Source organism: Melospiza georgiana, chromosome 7 (genome assembly GCF_028018845.1).
Source record: "Melospiza georgiana isolate bMelGeo1 chromosome 7, bMelGeo1.pri, whole genome shotgun sequence".
NCBI classification, from domain to species: Eukaryota; Metazoa; Chordata; class Aves; order Passeriformes; family Passerellidae; genus Melospiza; species Melospiza georgiana.
In genome coordinates this window covers 5,331,635-5,352,563 of record NC_080436.1, presented here as the reverse complement: position 1 = coordinate 5,352,563, position 20,929 = coordinate 5,331,635, and the positions used below count along the sequence as shown (strand labels likewise).

General features: G+C 44.5%; 1 protein-coding gene across 9 annotated transcripts in view; it reads right to left on the bottom strand.

The window, feature by feature from the left end:
• Window positions 1-20,635, bottom strand: part of LRRFIP1 (LRR binding FLII interacting protein 1) — a 109,610-nt gene extending 88,975 nt beyond the window's left edge. For 4 of the 9 annotated variants that reach the window (XM_058028546.1, XM_058028548.1, XM_058028551.1 and 1 more), the window contains exon 1: window positions 20,514-20,635. In XM_058028546.1, coding sequence (XP_057884529.1) covers window positions 20,514-20,603 — 90 coding nt within the window. In that variant the 5' untranslated portion in view covers window positions 20,604-20,635. The remainder of the gene's footprint in view (window positions 1-20,513) is intronic. The other 5 variants (XM_058028552.1, XM_058028553.1, XM_058028554.1 and 2 more) reach the window with 4 other exon arrangements.
• Window positions 20,636-20,929: the final 294 nt, after the last annotated feature.

Here is a 20,929-nt window from a genome sequence, read left to right as displayed (position 1 = left end):
GGTTAATCCAGTCCCAATCCCTTTATTCTCACCCCGTGGTTAGCATTAGTTTTTATTTTTGCCAGCTGACACTTAGTTTGTTCATACACCTGAGCAGAGTGTTTATTACAAACAGAAAAAGGACAAGTTCATGAAAATAATCAACTAAACACTGAATAAGCATCCACAGCCCTGGGAGCAATGGAAGTTCAGTCCTACAGAGCACAATCTAGACAGGCTAAATTCTTCATGAACACTTGATTTCACCTGAAAGAATGTTTTTATTCCCAACTTCAGGACTGGAAGCAATGAAAGCCACACATGCTGGAAAAAAGCTGCCTGGAGACACAGCAAGGAATTCTTGCTTCCACCAGGAGAGCAAGAGCATCCATGTAAACTTAGCTTCCTTTGAACAGACATGAGATTCAGCCACACCAGACACAAACAGCTCAGTTTGTGGCTAAAACCTAGGAAAGAACATCCTGTATTCTGATGGTTAAGATGTTGAAGTCATCTTTAACCTTTAAATGAAGAAATGCCCCAGGAACAGGACCAAGAAGCTGCAGTATCCTGAATTTTAGCACCTTCTTAGCTATGCCAGTCAGAGGGAGTTGTAAAATACTCTCCCTTTCTTGCTTCCACAGGGGGATTTGTGGGGAGTGGGTGGCATTAACTTTTCATTAACAGGAAAAGCACTGAGAGTGCTCCCAAATCTGCCTGGGAGGCTGAGATTACTGAGTGCAGAGATTACTGTTTGCACTTTTGGGCCCCGCAATATAAAGAGGATAGAAAGTTACTAGAAAGTGTCCAAAGGAGGCACCAAGGAGCCTCCAGCAGCAAACCATGCCCAGATTAACAGCTGAGTTCCTTTTCTGCATCTCTTCCATCCTAATTGTTATCACAGGCATCCAACTGCAACAGCAATTCCTTATCAATACAGACCTGACAGCTGCAGATGAGAGTTTACAGATCCCACCAGCGACAGCCTAAGGCATTAACTCCCCTCCACAGTGTCATTTTAAGATTATTAGAAGTGCTCAGGTGACTAATTCACGCTCTCAGGCAGTCACAGATTAAGTCAGGAATTCTCTGTGTCGATGCTGCAATGTAAGGAGAAGCAAGTGGAGCACAGAGAGCGAAAAAGCAACGTGAATTACCTAATTTGGCACACTTTTGGGTGCAAAATGTCAGCTGCTGGAAATTGTTCAAGTCCTCAGACAAACACTTCCTCTGAAATACTACTTAGGAACTGTCATCTCAGTGCCAGCACTGCCTTGCTCATTTCCAGAAATCTGCCCAAAACCTGGATGTTTGTGTTCAGGGAATTGTTACTAATTTAAGAGGTCCCCTCCTAGTGCCTCAAACAGTCTAATTCTTTTAATTTCTAATGTGCTAGCAACAGGAGAGGTATTTTTCCATGGGCTCAGATATTTTTACAGCCTTATTTTTGGTGTGGTGAGCTGTTTGAGGATTTATGTGCAACCTATGGCAGGGGAAAAGGAAAATATGCTGCACCATATATTCCCAGTAAGCTTTGGATGCCATCCTTCATATATTTAGACTCAGGCAGAAGCAACTTTACCTGAGAAATCTGAGGCTAAAAATTAAGTCTTATTAACAAATCCAAGTTCTTTTTCTTATTTCTGTTTTGATTCTGCTTCCTTGTTTCTGTTTTAAAAGAAGTTCTTTGATTTCAGATGGAATTTTGCCTTAAAATAATCCCACTCTGTATTTCCTTTGTCATATTTGTCTTGGCAAGAGGTTGAAGGATAGGACATCGAGTTTCTACACCAATATCTGAGTAGAACCAGAGATTCCAGAAAAAAAAAAAGATTACTTTCCACAGCAGGATAATCCCAAATGGTAAGCCACTATCACCATGACTTTTGGAGGAGAAGGGAGGAAAAATAAGAAAAAATTAAAACCAAATGACAACAACCCCCCCCCCAGGGATTTCACTACAAAATAAATTTTGCAGATGATGAGCTCATTTTCATGTAGAGCTTTCATGTGCAACCTGACAGACTGGACAACTCATGGCACGCACAGGGATCACTGTGAGCTGCTCTCTGCGAGGGGCTGAGCTCAGTGCAGATGGAGTCCATTAAAATAAGCACTGTGACAAAAAGGAAACCATTCACACGAGAGCAGAGGGGGCTGCAGCTGTCGGGCAAGTCCAAATAACTCCCACAACTGCCCCATGTAACACAGCCCTTCCTTATTTGTGCCTGCCTGGGAATCACTCTGGGGAAGGTTCTCTCACCCTGCCCATCCAATGGGGAAAAGGCAAAGGGGAGTGGATTCAAGCTCAGCTTAGCTTTTAAACCTTCAAAAATCCAAGCACAGATCGGTGATGTTAGTGTTGGCCAGTCTCAAATTATCCAATATAGTTATTAATTTTGCTGCACAAGGTGTATAAGCAAAACTATCTCCTCAAACTAGAAGTGTCAACAAAACCCCTGCCAGACAGCTGCCGCTTTCTCTGTGAGGTCTTGTTTGTAAATCACAGCTCTGCTAGGGCCTGTTAGTCCTCACCAACACAGCCACTTAATCTTTATTTCCCTAACATGTAATTTCCCTTAATTATATTTGCAGAATATTTATGAGGTTATTAAAGTTAATTGCAAGACTCTGAGAGGTCTTTAGCCATAATTACCAGTACAAATCAAAGCTTTGAGCAATTTTTTGAGTGTGGTTTTTTTTTTTTTTTTTGGAAAGAATCAATTTGATCATCTGCCATCCTGAACTGCTCTGGATGATGGAACTGCTTCACTCAGTACAATGAGTATAAACATAAACACGAATATCTCTGTGGACAAGATTTAGCATCCAACTATGAGTCTGCAACTTTCAAAATTCACTTGGAGATACAAAATTGGCTTTTGAGGAAGTGTTGAAAAGAATTTATGCTCTCCTCTTAAGCTTTTATATGAATCCTTTTACTTCCATGCCTGTTTGGAGTGCCATGCTTCATAAATAAAAAATCAGGGGTACATTTAGGCTCAGACCTCGACTGGTATTTTGCAGCAAATAGGAAATCTGATTTTTAGGGAAGGAGTGACACCTGGATGACTGTCCCAACGGGAAAAGCAGACACTGGCACATCTGAGGAGCAGAAATAGGGGAGGAAAGGAGCTGCCACACAGAGATTTCTGCCCCTCAAACCCCACTCTCACACACCATATGGGAAGGTTAAATATTGCATCTGCAGCACCTTCAGAGAGCCCTGCACAGAATCTGAGCAGCAGCAAGTGTGACAAGTCCCTCCCCTTTTAGGTGTGCCACTTCTTCAGCTCTCAGCTGTCATCTCCAATGTCTTTTTTGACAAAGCTTGGCTTCACATGCCAAGTGATTGCAACACAACCTCGTAAAAGAGATGAGCTAAGCCTTCAGCCCTCCTGCATGGGAGAAATCCCCAGCCACAGCCAGAATGCAAAGGTCTCTAGGTGAGGTTTTCTCACTTTTTTTAGCAGAAGTAGGTGAACATGAGCACTCCCAGCCCATTCTGAGCTGTCATCTGTTGCCCCCTTTGCTTGCACACACATCACTTGGTCACTCTGAGGGTGGGAGGAACAGATGAAGGGACAGCTCTGCTCCTGAACTTCACCAGGACACTTTTCCAGCTCTTCTCCTCAAAAAGCTCTTGGAGGTTACTGCTAAGCAATAGTGGTCTAACACTGCTGCAGCTACACTGAGAGAAGAGCCAGGATGCCAAAAATCTTGGATGTGAGGAAGTGACTCCAGTCCAAAAGCAGTGATGAAAGGTGCACTGCACACAAAAGCAGCCAGAACTATTAAGAATCTCTTGGCTTGTCCTGTCTATTCTTTCACCTCATTCATAAGTCCTACTGAGCCTCCACTCCAGAATTAAATATTTAAAGTTATATATTTTGAACTTGCCAAACTTGGGGGACACACAGACACAACTTCTCAAATTTGCACTGGAAAAAAGATGTATTAGAGGAGGAGAAGAACTGCCAAGTTCTTCCCTAGGTTCTGCTAGTAAATCAGTACTGCTTTTAAATACATCCTTGTCTTCTAGGAGTATCCTAAGACAATATCCATTGCACCAGGGAGCTTTTACTCACAGAAAGAAGGTCCAGTGCAATTTCTGCTGAACTCAGGCTGTGCTTTCTGAACCGCAATTCCATCCAATATAATCACTTTATAATGAATTTCAGATGCTAAAGACCAGCACTAGATTAAAACCATCCTGACATGGAGATAGTGAAGCACTATCAACAGCAAGGTTAACCTTCCAGTCAATTCATCTCAATAATCCTTCAATTCTGGCTTCCTACCTTGCCAAATCCAGGCAGGAGAAGACAGGTCTTCTTCAAGAAACAAAAATAAAAAAGCATTTCCTGCAATGGTTTCACTAATACCCAAGGTGCTGTATCCAAAAAAAAAGCTGCCAATGGCCTCTAATCTGCTTCAGAATGGAACTGAAAGTTGGCCAGCAAGCAGAAAAGCTCTGTGACACCTGAACCAGAGAGACTGAGGCACTTCACACTCTGACCTACTTCAGCCTGCAGAGCTGCTCAGTACATTTCCAGCCCTGAGGCAAAATCCAAACCCCAAAGGAAAATAAAAAAGGAAAGGAGAGCACTTTCCCTGCACTGTGCATTCCCAGAAGAGTTATTGGTTTTGCTCCTCTAAGGGGTTAACTTTGCCATTGGGGTGCAAATGTGAGTCAGCAGCAGGGAGGGGAAGACAGAACCTCAGGGTGACCCCATCCCAGAGCCAGCACTGCTTCATCTCTCCAACAACAGGAAAAGTGAGGGAAGCAAGTGCTTGGGAATTGAGAAAGGGGGGTAAAGATGCACCATAACTGGGTTCTGCTCTCATTCTTTACTGCTGCCCTGGATGGACACACAGGATCACATCCCCTCCCTTAATTAAGGCACAACTTCCAAGCAGCTGGTAAAATCAACACCAGCATTTGCTTTCAAAGATATTTTAAGGTATAACAACACCTCTATCCTTTTTCTCCCCCACAATCAATTAATTTTTCCCTTTTTTTCTTATTTTGAATATGTGTTACAGCGCATTTGACAGATCTTCCCAGAATTCTCTGCCAGGATCACTCTGCTCCTGGTGTGAATCCATGCCCAAGTGAGGGAAGCTCATTCTCCATTTCCATTCCCTTTCCCCTGGAATTTCCAGCTATGGTAGAAAAAGCCACCAGACAACAGAACAAACCAGGCTCCTGTTTTCTGCCCTGCACTTAAGAGCAACCAAAAAGAAGACTGAAGCTTCTGGATTTGATGAGCTTGGGACATTCCATAATGGAGACAAGCTGATGCCAGCATGGGATGCATGAAAGTGAGCAGGCAGAACATTATCTTCTAAAAGCAGCAACAATAAATGGCATTCAAGCAAAACAAATGCAGAGTGCTTTGACATCTGACTACTGAAGCAGTCAGCGGCATCACCATAATTTTCTCTCCTGCCCCTGAACTAGTCCATTTCTAAAATAAGCACTGACTGACAAAACTTCTAGGAAGCTCTAAGTGTGTGGGGTTTGGGGGTGTTTTGCTTCTATCTTGGGATTTCATTTTTATGCAGCGTAATCTCCCAGCACAAGCAACCAAGCAGGATGAGGAGATAAACCAACACAGTGAAAATTCCTTGCTGTGCTCTGATCCACATTTTTTTATCCCACAAAAAATAAACAAAATCAAACTCCCAGCGTAAAGGTCTCTCTTCAATAAAAAAATATCCAAAAAGTATCACACTGAGCATTGCCAGCTATATAATGTTTCAAGGGACTCCATCTTCAATAAAACTTAGGAAAACACAAGGACACTTTGAAGCCAGCATCTCCATTGATTGAGCTGCACGGTGTCACACAGGGCAGGGGCACAGCCAGGGCCCTGAATGAGCTCCTTTCCAGGAACGGTGCAATCACAGCATCTCATTAATGAAACAACACTCAGGAGCAGGAATCCTGCATAAATAATTGCTCCTGCTTCTCAGAGATAAAAAATAAAAAGTTTGAATTCAGCAGAATTAAGACCAGCAGCTGATAAGTAAGAGCACAGAAATTGGCCAAGAGCCACCACTTTAGGGAATAAAAATATTTATTGCTGACTCCCACCCTGCCTAAGTATTTTCATGTACTACAAAAATAGGACTGGTTTTAAAACTATTGTGCAAGAAAAGCTGTATCAAATAAATAACTAAGCATAGAAGATTATCAACTAGGCCCATTATGCTAAATAAAAAAATCTCATTTCTGTACTTCCCAAGGTGTCCCCTGCACAATCAGGTCACACTTCACAAAGAACCCCCTGAAACACTAGAGAATTGGAAATTAAATCCATTTATATAATTGTCCTGGTTTGGCAGCATTGGGATGAATATTTCATCTCAGTGCATCCCATGCCTGCTTTCACTGAGGCAAAAGCAAAGTGAAGAGCGTGACAATAAATAAATCAATAAATCACATAACTGCTTTATTGACCTTTTTGAAAGCACATATAATATTTTGAAGGAAACAATTCAATGTATGATGTTAATTATCTGCATTTCCCTTATTTGCCAGGGCACACTTTCCCTCTTTTCCCCCAGCCTTCACCAGCTAGCAAATCCAGCCAGAGCCACCACTTACTGCATCTCAGATGGAATTCTGTCAAGCTTAGCACATTAAAGACAGCACCAGAAGTGTGTTGCTTCTATATATAAACTGCCTGTCTGGTGCACAGTATGTCTGAATTACACAGCCTGCCTGACGCCAAATCCAAGCTCTCCTGGATGAGGGGGAAAAAAAAAAAATAAAATCCCCCTTTGGAGTTGTTTTCAAAGCACCCCATAATTCTCAAGGAGGAGGAGTGCACAGTCTTGGAAAAAAAAGCCATCACACCTACCACTTACACTTCATTGTGGAGTTTCTTTAAGTTTCTTTTGTAAAGAACATCATTCAAGGCAGTAGAAACAAAGATTTGCAGGAGTGACAAAGCTGTACCACTGCATCTCACTTCTCCCCCAGGCCTCTGTTTTCTTCCCCTCTGCCTCCCCATCCCTTTGTTTAAATGTTAAAAATACATCCAAGAAACCATCATGCATTTACACACAGAAGAGAGTGTGTTTTAACCCACACAAGAATAAAAACACTTAAGGTTTTCAGCAATAACACAACACAGGTATAACTCAATTACCCTTGACCAAATTTATAAAACTCTGCACACAGAAATAAAAACACCTGAGGTCTTCAGCAGTAACTTATACACAGGGACACAATAACACAGGCATAACAAATGATCAAATTTTATATAAATATAAAACTCTGCAGGCCTTCCCAAGGTGACACTGAGACTTTTGGCTGCCAGGCAGGATTTCCTGCCATGCCCACGGTGTCAGCTCGTGGAACTTCCTGGAGTCTAATGCAATAAACACAAGTGAAATTAATTTTTCTGATGACTGCTGAAGGATTTTTAACCTGTCCAGCTCCCAGAACTCCTGTCCTCTGCTCCAGCACGTGTCTCCCCAGTATTTGGGCAGCACTCCTCCACCTCAGGTGCACTTCTTTTAAAGTCTGTGACCAGACTGCACAATCAAATCAGGTTACACAGACCCCACATTATCATTTGCTATCAGCACTACTTAAACTGTTAAAGAGTCAAAATCATTTTTATTTTATCTCTGCTAAGCTCTTCTTGTAACAGTTTTGATCCTCAATCCCACAGTTCATTGACAACAGGAGAAAAATCAGTGTGCTGGAACACTCTCATGGTAAGGCAGACGTCCAGAGCCTTCTTCCAAACTTTAATTTAAAAATGTCCAAACAAGAGATAATGTTGCAGAAGCCACTCAGAAATGTGGACACTCAATACTGTTTGAGCATCCTTTAAAAAAATAAGTCCAAGACAACTTTTGAGCAGTGAGAAAAGGTTTCATATCTGCACTCAGTGACATTTTGCTTTCCCCACCATGTATCTGAAAATAGATATTCTCCTTTTTCCTCATTTAAGAGCCTTTTGCCCTGGAAAGGATTGACCTAAAATTCAAGATAGTTAAAAAACAAATTACTGTTTAGAGTTAAGTACTTTAATAAGTGGGAGTTCAAAGCAGAAACATTCAAGTATAGAACAAAGGGTTTCATCTCCTTTTGCACATCACTTCCATTTCAAAAAGTGTTAGATACCTACCACTATATACATCCAAGTTTTTCCTCATGCCTTATAGGTATATTCCTAATTTCTCTCACAAAAAGGCAGGGAGGCAAAACCTCTTGAAATAATTAATATTAATAAACCCTTAAAGGCACATCCCTGCCTGACCTCAAGCAGAGGAAAGACAAAACAAACTTTCACATGCAAACATTAAGATGCAAAACAGGAGATGACCTTTAGTGCACCCTTCCATGAGTGGAATGTTCTCATCCACAAGCAGATTTAATTAAATTTAGCTCTTTAGACTGATTAGAGTTAATAAAGCAATTTGTTAATAGACCATTTTATTATGTTTACAATGTGCTGCTGTGTTGGATATTGTGCAATGGTTACAAGCTGCAAGGCACTGGTTTTTCACCCTCTCCAACTGCACTGATTTACATGAAATCTAAAAGAAGGGCCCAGAGTCATCATAAACACTGGAGAAGATCAGAAACGCAGTATTTAAAATATATTTCATGAGGGATCCTACAAGAGATGTCACCAGTGGTGACTGTTTTTATTTTATGTATAAAAGAAATATGTTTCAAATTTGCCATATGAGAGAAACTCCCGTAAAACAAAAATCACCATATATAAGGGAATTATTGTAAAAATTGTGATTTTTTCATGCCCCCTCACTGCTATACATTTTTGTTAAGCTCTGGACCACTTCTTTGAGTAAGAAGTGTTTGGAGAGATCCAGGTGGGAAAGAATTACATGGAATTCTTCAGACTGTACCACCTTCCTGCAGAGGGCCTGGGCTTCTGGTGAATTTAGATATTCTGCCACAGGAAACAGCCCACAGCTCTCCCTCAGGCTAACTCATATCCTCGAGGGAAAGGCAGAACACTTCAAACTCGGGCTGAAATTCTCCATTTGTAACACCCACCGAGGGAACGCCGCAACCTGCTCCAGCAAATCTGACAGAAGGGAAAGTGCCTAAATCCAGAGAAACCACCTTAAAAAAAAAAGCTGGGCTTTTCTTGTTGGTACAGCTGGAATGCTGCAGAGGATGGACAACAGCTTCCACTGCACCATGCTGGACTGGATTTTCTGTCCTTCAAGCACAAATGCCAAACTTCAAACATTTAGCAACGGCGCGGAAACCACGGCGCTGCAGGAGAGGAGCCAAGCCCTGCACTCGGTTTGCAGAAAAAGCACACAGAGGATGTTTCACAGGGAACAAAATTAAAAAAAAAAAAAAAAAATTCACACTTTTGTGGTAATTTTAAGAGAACTGTCAAAAAAAAAAATTTAAAAAAAAATTAAAAACCACACTGTTCTCTGTAATCAGCTCAGAAATTTTTTGAGATGGCCTTACCTGGCTGGTGGACAGGAGTTACCCTCTCATGCTGCTGTCATTCCACAATCCTCTCCCTCCTGGGAAGAGGAATTCCCCGAGAGAGAGCCAGGACATGGTAGGAGAACTTGCCCAGAGTTCAGCAATGGCACTGAACCACCCCTCAAGTGGGATTAGGGCTAAAAAAACAGCATTGTTTGAGAAACGATTGGACAGCTTTTGTGTGGGGGTGGCAGGGGATTACTGCCTCCCAACTGGGGCTGAGCACTAATGGATTACCTGGAGAATCTCTGCCCTGACCCTCCCACCAACAAATTAATTCAGTTTGAAATGTGCTACTGGGCTACATACACACACCTGGTCCAGGGGGCACAGCAAGAGGGACCTCCACAGCTGCTTTTACTGGAATTTTACTGGGATTCTGGAAATCCCAGCACGAGGTAGCTCACCCCTGGGCAGCTCCTTCCCTTGCCTGCTCCATTTTTGCCTAGCAGCCTTTACCACCCAGCAGACAGAATTATAAATTGTATCCTGGGTCACACAAACTATTTAACACCCGAATTGTGCAGACCTGTAAGTTTGAAGCCAGCAGCAGCTGTGTTTGAAAAATGGCAAAGAAACAGCAAGTGGTGAGGGAATGGGGTAGGCCAGCAGCAAAAGCTGAGCCTTTGGAGAATCACATTCTATTAGAGGAAATTACAATGAAATCCCAATTCCCCTAAGGTTTTCTACCGGTTCCTGAGGTGCAGCAAGGAAATCTTAGGAAGGTTATTCCTAAGGGGTTTATAGCTGATTGCTGTAACTCACAGAGCAAAAAGACTTTTTTGGGTGCACTTTATTGATTTTATAGTGGGAAGACTGAAAGAGGAGCTTGGGCAGCCAGCAGCACAGGCAGCAGACCCCAGAGAAGCACCTCTGGATAATTCAGATCCCTAAAAAAGCTTGTTTCTGTTCGAGCAGGTTCAGTCTCCCCTGAAAAAATGAAGCTAGGTTTTTGTAACAGCCCTGCAAACCCACTGACTGTCACAGACATCTTTTATGAAAAATCCTTTCCTTAGGATTTTTTCCTCCTGAGAAGCTGAGAGGCCTCAGGAACAAAATGTAAACATTGATTATCTGCTGCTGTGGAATGCAACAGGTGGATCTGGGATTGGCCCATGTTGGTTGTTTCTAATTAATGGCCAATCACAGTCAGCTGGCTCGGACAGAGAGTCAGAGCCACAAACCTTTGTTATAATTCTTTCTTTTTCTATTCTTAGCCAGCCTTCTGAGGAAATTCTTTCTTCTATTCTTTTAGTATAGTTTTAATGTAATATATATCATAAAATAATAAATCCAGCCTTCTGAAACATGGAGTCAGATCCCCGTCTCTTCCCTCATCCTAAGACCCCTGTGAACACCGTCACAAATGACCTTTATTTTCTAATGCTAAATTTATAGGTTGGTTAGACAGAAAGTTCTGGGCTACCTCTTGACTGAAAATTATTTCTCAGTTTGACAGGATGTGCTCATCCTATCAGTGATACAAAATCACTTCACCAACACATACAGAGAACCTTTCCTCACTTGCTCCAGTTCACCAAATAATGATTTTTTTTTCCCCTAGGGTAATTAAACAAGAACGCACAAATATTCCTAAAACCACAGTGTAACCTTCTATAAATAAAACAGCGACATTCTCTACATACACCAACATTATCTCTTGTATCCACAGCATTTCCCAGAGCCCCTGGATTCCTGCACAGTTCATGTAAAGGTTAGGTCACATCACTGCTCCAACGCACTCATTTCACATCGGGGCAGATTTCAATTTCATATGCAAGAGACAATGGAGCAGAGTGACCTTTGGGTATCACAAAACATGTCCCAAAAGCCCACTTTCATTTCCAACAGATGTTGGTTCAACATATTTGTCAGTGTAAATCCTCTTAGAGCCCGGCAGCACATGCAGCAAAGGAAGCAAACCAAGACCAACACACGCATATTTTTCATGTGGGAGAAGGGACATTCTAAGGAAAACAGCTTATGGGAAATGCACAGTTGCACAGCAAAGAAATAGGGGTTGTAGACCATCAAAAAATTAACTTGTTCCCTAAGAGCTGTATCTACTGGCAAATATGTTGAAAGAACTTGAAGTTTGCCATCAGAGAGAAACAAAACATAAATACAGATTAAAAAAAAAAAAAAAAAAAAAAACACAAAAAAACCCAAAGAAGTAGGCTGTTTCCTCTGTTTGTAGTCAGCAGAAGCAAATACAATTTCATGGGTTTGTGTGAAGACTGCAGCACTTTGGCACTGATAAAACCAGACATCTCTCAACTATCTGACTCTGAAGCAACGTGTGTTTTAAAAGGGAAAAAATGTGAAGCTACAAGAGCCCGATAGGAGAGCAGAGCCCAGGGATTTTTCCGCATGTGAGGCACACCAAGAGCCTTTCCTTGCTCCCCTGTCATCCCAGCATGTTAGCTGATAAATGCTCCATAATTAGAAGACCCAAGTGGGGATGCCTGAAATCCATCTGACCTGAGGGAATGAGTTTAAAAACCTGACCCAGCTTTTAGCGTGCCAGATCCTCCTGTATTCCATTCCTGCCTACTGGAAAGGGCTGGCAGAGGCACACACGAGAGACAGACTCAACTAAACATGGTATTCAGTGGGATTAGAGAAAGGTTATTTTGGGACGTAGGAAGTACTCAAAAGAGGAGGGCAAAGGGGAAAAAAGGGAATATTAAATTTAAATCAGATGCTGGCGAAGGGAAAGGTCACAAGATACGCACAAGCAGAAACCAGGAGGGAAGAAATATTACTCCTTCACATTCCCTGTCTGAGCAGAGCATCTGCTGGACTGGGGAATGGTTTGCAGAGGATCATCAGTGGGGCAGAGGCATCACCACTGCACTGCAGGCAATACTAACACACAAGGCACTGCCCAAACAGCAAACACACAAATAAACTCCTCTTGTGGAACTCTCTTCCAGTAAACCCGGCCGCTCTGGGAGAGATAAATCAATCTGACACTAATTACATCCAAAAACTGCAAGTAATGACATCATGCAGGAAAAGCCCAGCTCTATTTCTGAGGAAGCCAGTTGGAGATACCATCTTGCTATTTCTTTGACAGAGGTTTGGATGCAAATTGAATATTCCAGTCTCGTTCACATAAACCTTCCAAAGGAAAGGAAACTGCAGCTCTGAGACCCAACCACTGCCTTTGCATTTCTTCCCATGCCAAAGATAACAAGCACTCTCATACCTGATTACCAGCTATTCAAAACAGGAACATGGCCACAGTGGTGCACCTGCAAGCCTCAGATCTCTGGTACAGCAACACATAACACAAAAAAATAATTTAAATATTGTCTCCAAGAGCTCACAAAGTGTTGGAGATCCAGAGGGCACACAGTGTTTTTGCAAGCCTAATGTGAGGGCTAAGCTGTATAGCAGAAGATCTCCACTCTGGCAGAGAAAAGCAATGTGCTGGAAGGAGGAAGGAGAGGTGATAAACCAGCCAGGAGTAGAAGCAATAAGAAATGGAGAAGCTTCTTCATTCCTCATCACATCTGAGATGGGAACACAGCTCGGATTTGGCACTTTCAGATCACTTCCCTTGTCTCCAGCCCAACTGTGAGAGGCTGCAGGAGTGTTTAGGTGGACAAACCCACAGCCCATGCCAAGGGGGATAAAACCCACAGCCCATGCCAAGAGGGATAAAACCCACAGCCCATGCCAAGGTGGATAAAACCCACAGCCCATGCCAAGGTGGATAAAACCCACAGCCCATGCCAACGTGGACAAACCCACAGCCCATGCCAAGGGGGATAAAACCCACAGCCCATGCCAACGTGGATAAAACCCACAGCCCATGCCAAGGGGGACAAACCCACAGCCCATGCCAAGGGGGATAAAACCCACAGCCCATGCCAAGGTGGATAAAACCCACAGCCCATGCCAAGGTGGCTCACAGAAGGGCAAGGCAGATGGCACTGAGCAAATCCCCCTCTCCTCCCATCACACCCAGGCTATTTCCTACTGAAAGCACTCCCCAAAGCAATCAACTTCCCACTTCTAGGTCAGACATTTTTAATGAGCAATTAGCTCAGACACTCATTTTTTTTGGCATCAAACAGGATCTCAAGTCCTTAAATTAACAAAAGTTATTTCAAGGTATTCAGTGAAACTTTCAAGTCAGAACTAGTCACTTGAAGTTTTACACCAGAGCTGTGCCCTTTGTGTTCAAGTATATCCAAACCCCAAAACATTCATCCTTCCTTAACCCAGAAATAGATAGTTTTGTTAGAACCTGTACATTTTTATGTCTGAAATTAAAACCAACATCTTTCCAAATGATTTGAAGACAAACATTGCTCCTTTCAGAATTCCACACCCTGAAGCAGCACATAGTGAACCAGAATTTCACTGGAAGGAAAATATGAAACACTGAGGGGATGGAGGAACAGAGCACAGAACTGCAGGATGGATGCTCAAGTGCAAGTCAAATCCATCTTGGGAGGACACTGCCTTCATTTGGCCAGGGACCCACCCATTTCTGCCCAGTTGTTGGTTTAGGCACACATCCACACCCCAAAACAAGCAACGCTCAGTTTTGGAAACAGCAGCATTAGTCAGAGTTTGTTTGAGTTTGTTTGAGTTCTCTCCTCTCCCAACACTCACAATTCCCAGCTTGTTGGGCCAGAAAAGTGCTCCAAGCCCTGCTCACTGGGAAATGCTTCCCAGCCTTGCCCTTCACACCTCATGCCACTTAGCAAAGTTTGTTTAAAGGCAGGAGGAGAAACCACCCAAATATGAATGGGAAATGCCTCTGGTGCTGAGGTCTAGGTGAGGACATTTCCAAACTCCCACTGGGCACAGTTCTGGCCCATTCCTGCCAGCATCCAAGTGGTATTTCTGTGTTTTCCCAGATTTCTGTACCCTCACTGCAGACCCCTGAATCCCTGAGTTTTTAACAGCATGAGCAGAACTTCCACATCTTCATAAAGAAAATTAATTCAGCTACCTGAAGTCATTTGCACACTGCAAGGCTCTTCCTGCCTATCTAAAACCATCACATGCCTTCCAATGAAGCACTGCTTTATTTAGTATTTATTGTGCCACAGCAAGCTTTCATTTCAACAGGTGAATCTTCTGCAGCCAGGCCTTTCAGAGCTGCCTTACATTCCTTGCAACCTACTGCTTCTACACCAAGCCTGCCCATAAAGATCCTTTTGAAATTTATTTTTGCCTGATGTAATGTTCTCATTTCAGTGCACATGCCAGTTTATCTTCCCAGCATTAGCCAGGAAAGTCCTTCAGCCTACTTCTTGCTCCATAACTAAAACAGGGTGAAGGAGAGTTAAAGGCTACAAATGTCTTCTGACAAGAAGCCCTGAAGCACTTCTCTCATTTTACTGTGTGATGAAGCACAAAAATCAACTATTTTCCTACTCCATGCAAAGCCAGCTGTGCCACTGGTGGATTCAGAGGTGCAGGAGCACAGTTATCAGGGAGCTTCCTCTGCTTCTGGTATTGAAGTGATCAAGCACCTCCCCTTCTCTGGGGTTTAATATAAACCCTCAAAGTCACCTTTCTGAAGGAAAATTTGATTTACTGCAGCTCCCTCACGCCCTCCCCCCCACACCCCACATTCCAGTGGGCAGCTTCTCCCCAAAAAGTATTTCAGCACCAGCGAGACAACAGCTGATATTTCAGAGCTGCTATTTTAAGGATTGCCTACGAGTGCTCCAGCCTAGCTAGACACATTCACTGCTCTTGGCAACCTGCTGACTCGACAGGAGGGACAAATACCTCGCTCCACAAACCCAAAATACTACCTGGATTATGCTCCTTGCAAGCAAAGGATGAAAAAAAAAAATATATATATATATATATATCCCAGTGTTGAAAGCCTTGCAAGCACATTTGAGCTCCAACTTTATCCAGCAGCAGGCCTGGAAAAACATCCCTCCAGATGAGGTAATGATTAGTGTTACATCCTGCAGCCAAGCCCAGCATCTGGGCTCACAGGGACAGAGGCTGGGCTTCCCAGGCTGCTAATCCTACCGGTAGTCCCTTGCTTGACTGAAACAGGAATCACAGTTCCTAAACAGCTGCTTCCTCAGACAGCAAGGGAACAGCTGAAGGGGACTCAGGCCAGGCATGGACACACACAAAAAAAAAAAAAAAAAAAAAAAGGACAAGTAACTATTTCAAGTTGAGAGGCAGATTGTAAGACAGGCTCCAGTCACCCATTTAACCATCATGAGATGGGTCTTGAGATTTTTATCTCACTTCTTCAAAGTGCTCCTTCCCACATTTACCTTGGGGGAGAGAGACTGTAAGTGATGCCAACACCTTTTTTTTTTTTTTTGATCTATGGATGCAAAGCATTAGGAAAAAAAAAAGGAGAGTTTGATGAAGAGCATTTTTGCCACATAAAATCATCTCAGATCTGGAACAATTCCCCACGCCCTACCGGCAAGCCTCGCCCACAGAGCCCTCCTTCCTTCCTTCCTATATTTAGGTCAGCCAGGCTGAGTCAAGGCCTCCAAGAGCATCCCTTGCTTTCGTAACTCTCTGTTCTAGAACAGAAAAGCCAGACATGCTTTTCTCAGATCATCTGTTTGGATCAGCCATTAACACTCCTAATGCAATAAAAAAATAAGTCAAGTACTGGTGCTACATAAGCCAGGCTGTTTCTAAGGGATTCTTTTGGAACATCCACCCAGCTCACAAAAGCCTTCACACATCTGTAATGCCAAACACTGCTCCAGAAAGTTCCACCCCTACCCTACCCAGATCTTATAGGGAATATATCCTAAGGGAATATATCCTTAGGGAACACGCTGCTTTAAATGCTCTGCTTTGCATAACAGTTCAATAAAATCTGTGTGGCTTGTGTGCTTGCTTTAGCTTCAACTTGTAGCCAATTGTTTCCATCTCTATTTATGGAAGTCACCCAAAGTGCTGTGTAAAAAAGAGTTTTCTCCCCCAAGTTAACCCCTCAATTTAACAGATTCCACATTCAACCATCACAGCATCTCTTCACTAGTCTCCAAACTCCAATTTAGCCTGTTGAAGTTACTTAGTGCCTTCTTACTGTAACCATTAAAACTGGCTGGCTGGTTTCATTTGCATTTTGAGCTTTTTCTAATTAGCAACACTTTCTGCTCCTTCATAGCAGTGTAACATCCCAATTTTTGAATCTCTAAGAACGCAGGTCAATGCCCAAACTGGTTACTTCAGTGAAATAATTAAATGCATAGTCCATAAATGGATCGTGCTGGTTTTTAACCAAGTAATAATTATGTATGTACAAAGATGTAGGTGACTTCTTGAAAGCGACATAAAGTGTACAAAGAGTGAAGGCACAACCCTTGCAACATTACTTTCTTTGACAATAAAAAATAAATTATGCTGCTTGAATTACAAATTAATTATTCCTAATTGCAAACGAATTATTACCTAAGGAGCTCTGCTCTATAAAATGGTGGATGAAGAAGATTTCTAGCAGAGAGAGGACACACGGCAGGATCATTTTTCTGAGCAGTGTAACACACATCTGCCGGCAAAACTGTGGCAAAACAAGGTGTCAATTACATTCCTAATGCAAACAAGAAATTGACCTTGTCCTTCCTCATTCATGAAAATGAAAAACAGTAACTAGCATTATCTGCCTGCAAGAGAAATATCTCATTTACACAGCCCCTCGCTGGATTTGCAGCACGGAACAATTATTACCGCGGCTAGCGGAGTGGAAGTTAGCAAAAAAAAAAAAAAAAATTCCTTGAAGAAACAATGTCTGGAGTAATCACATCAAAGGCATGTAATCCAGGCAGGAAGGCAGCTCCTGGAAGGTTCAGCTGTGCCTTCCCGAGGCACAGATGAGCGCGCAGCACACGGCGCCCGCTGGCTCTGCTGGCACGGACCTTGAGCAGTATCAAAGCGCTGGGTTCTGCAAACACTGCTGCCATGTGCTCACCCAGGGCACTGAAAGAGCCCAAAAGTTTCCATTGGCCCAAACGCTGGAATGATCTGCTGGTGTGGAGGCCGGCCTGAGAGCGGAGAAGCCGATCATCGATCGGCAGCGCTGCCGCCCGGGAGAAAACAGGCTCAGCAGCACAGGGCAGGTGTGTGAACAGCAAATAGGTGTGTCAACAGCAAACCCTGTGAGTGGCAGCCTGTGAGTCTGTCAGACACTCAGAACACAGTGCTTTATGTTAATTATATTTACATATTTGCCATCCACTTAATTACCGTGCCTGTCAAACCCTGCAGCAGGAGCTGGCGGCACAGCACTACCCTTTCCCGATGGAAGGGATCTGCACCTTCCACCTCTGAACAGCTCCAAACAAGGTGATGAACTACTTCAGAAAGTGCCTCAAGCATTAAAACTACTACTGATTAACGAGACTAATACTGCTCCTAAACCCTTGTCACTACAAGATGCTTCACTCTCACAATTTCCTTCCTGTTGCTCAGCTGCTTCCCCTCACGCTCGCTCTCGCGGCCCTCTTCACCACGCCAGGGTCTCTCCTGGGCTCTGCAAGACACAGAGCAAGGCATCCCAGCTGCAAATCCACACAAATTTAATATTCAAATGGCAAGAGTTTCACAAAGTCCTTGCAAGTCTTGCTGTCTTCTTATGGGAACACGTAGTAGAGTGAGAACGGCGGGTTTGCCAAAATAACCACAAAATAAAAGGTAGCTCTGTGAATCAGCCTGGTTTGGATGCTCTCTTGGGCTATCCCATATGGAATATATATATTTCCCATGGGGAAATGAGACTCTAAATGAGACTCTAGGATCTGCAAAAAACTTGCCATCACCTCTGGCTTCTGGATAACAAAGGACCAAATCCAAGAGAGGAGTGGAAATCTATGTGCAAAAGCCACATGTCTGTGTCCCAGCTTTGTTAAACACGTGTGAGGAAAGCTGGAAGAGTCAAAATATCAGGAACCCTCCCACCTTCTTAACATGGAGGCTCCCAACATCCTTGCTAAGAAGAGACAAAAGGTTTAGTTGACATATTCTGGATCATCCAGAAGGATTCATCTGGGATCCTTTGTGTGGAGAACAGGCAGTTAAACAACAAAACAATTAAAGAGCTCCGAGACGGGGTAATGCAAATAGATAAAATAATATGGGAAAATGCTGAACCTTGAACTTGGCAGTTCACAGTTTTAGCACTCAAGGGAAAAGATAAAAGACATGCTTGTGTTGGGCTTTTTGAGCAAATGGAGTTGTCCTTTAAACAAACCCCAGGAGAAGGAAGGGGGGAAAAAAATAACAAAACATAAACCACCACAATGTTTGAGTCCTCAAACACAATGCAGTGAAAAGCAGATCTAAGATAAAGAAAAGAGAAAGTGGGAGAAAAACGTGCAACTGAAAAGAGCAGCTGGGTTCCTTGTTAGAGACTGATGCCTTCCTTGATCAAATGACAGCACAGCCAGGACACATCTGTGGAATTCAAACCCTCATCCCAAAACAATTCTTAGGATATTATCATGACTCTAACAGACAGCACAATCACTCTAACTTGCTATCTCATGTCCAGGACATCAGACATTCTTGTCCTCCTACCTCAAACTCCATCCTTGGGAACCTACTCAGCACCCTGCCACAAAAATCTGCCTTCAGAGAACACACTATGTGAATCACTCACACAAAACTCTGCTGGATGCACTCCAAAGATGCTACAAACTACCAGAAAATGGTGCACAACAACTGGAAAGGCATTGGTGGCAATGAGGAGCACAATGCCACAGCTAACTCAACCTACCAGTGCCACCAGAAATAAGCCATACATTAGCATTCACCTGATCCTGCTGCAGCTCTGAATCAGGAATGGAAACCAAGGCAGACCTAAAAGTCTTCCAGAAGAGCAATTTATCTTGTAACCCATCTTGGGGTCACACCACCACCAGGTGGGCTGACACACATAACCCACACTGTGGGAAGAGAATGCCCACCATCAGCAGCAGCACTGGAGCATTTTAGACACTGAATCACAGAATGGTTTGGGTTGGAAGGGACCTCAGATCAACCCCGTGCCATGGGCAGGCTCACCTTCCACCAGACCAGGTTCCTCAGAGCTCCATCCAACCTGAGCTTGGACCCTCCATCCCTTCAAGGGATGGAGCAGACACAGCTTATTGGGGCCAGAGACTTCCCACCCTCACAGGGAAGAATTTCTCCCTAATATCCCATCGAACCCTGGTCTTTTTCAGTCTGAATCCATTCCCGCTGGTGCTGTCCCTATGCTCCTGTAAGCTGTCCCCTTTCCATCCTTCTCGTAGGTTTCCTACTGGAGAAGAACCCCAGGGCTGCTTATCCCCCTTTCCCCCATTGGAGGACAGCAAGGATGGAGAACAGGCTTTGTCAGATTTAGCAAACATAAAAAACAAATTCACATTATCTTGGTTACCACTGCACCAATTTAAGAAGAAAAAGGAGGCAGGAAGCATCAGCAATCAGCTGGTTTGGAAGGTTAAAGTCACATTGAGCACAATGCAGCATCTGGTGGGCAGCAACACAAAAACCAGTTTCCAAGTGAGAGGGGTCACTTATGCCCACACCCAGCATCACCTTGCAGTATTCTGCTTTTCATTTTTCACCCCCATCCCTGGAAATGTTCCAGGCCAGCTTGGATCGGGCTCAGAGCAACGCGGTCCAGTGGAAGGTGTTTCACATCAGGGCGCTTGGAAGGAGATGATCTTCGGGATCCCTTCCAACCCAAACCACGCTGCCATTCTATGATTTACACCTACCCATAACACACCCCAGCGGCCTATTTTCAGTGTTTCACACCAACCCCAGCGGCTCCCATCAGCACGGCCGATGGACATGCCCTGCGGCGGGGCTGGAGCGGGGCGGCTCCGGTACCGCACGCCCTTCCCTCACGGAGCCCGGGCTCGGTGAAGCTCAGGCGGGGGTGAAGCAGGGCTTCCACGCTGCCCTTGAGCCGCCGCGGTGCCGGTGGCCGGGGGCGCCTGCGCGGCGCTCGGGGGAGCCCGTGGGGGAAGGCGAGGGGAGGAGGATGGAGACGGGAGAAGGGGGGATGCCGCCTCCCGCCGCTCACCTCGCGGGCGATCTGGTTGAGCGCATCGTCCTCCGCCGTCAGGCGCTCCCGGTTCGGCAGCCGCTTGCGTCCGGCGCCCGGCGTCCCCATGGCGGGGCGGTCCCGACCGGCCCGGCCCGGTCCGGAGCGCAGCCGAAGCCGGAGCCGCTGCCGCCGGCCCCGAGCGACCCTCCCGCTCCCTCCGCCGCCTCCGCCGGCGCGGCCGTCACCGCCCCCCGCCCCGCGCATGCGCCGCCGCCCCCCGCCCTGCGGGGACGGGCCGCCTCACGCCCGCCCGAGCTGGGCTGGGGGTGCCCGCTCGCTGCCCTCGCACCGAGCCCGGGCTGTGTTTGGGGCTCCCTGCCCGCTGCCCTCGCACCAAACCCAGAGTGTGTTTGGGGGTCCCTACTCTCTGCCCTCGCACCGAACCCGGGTTG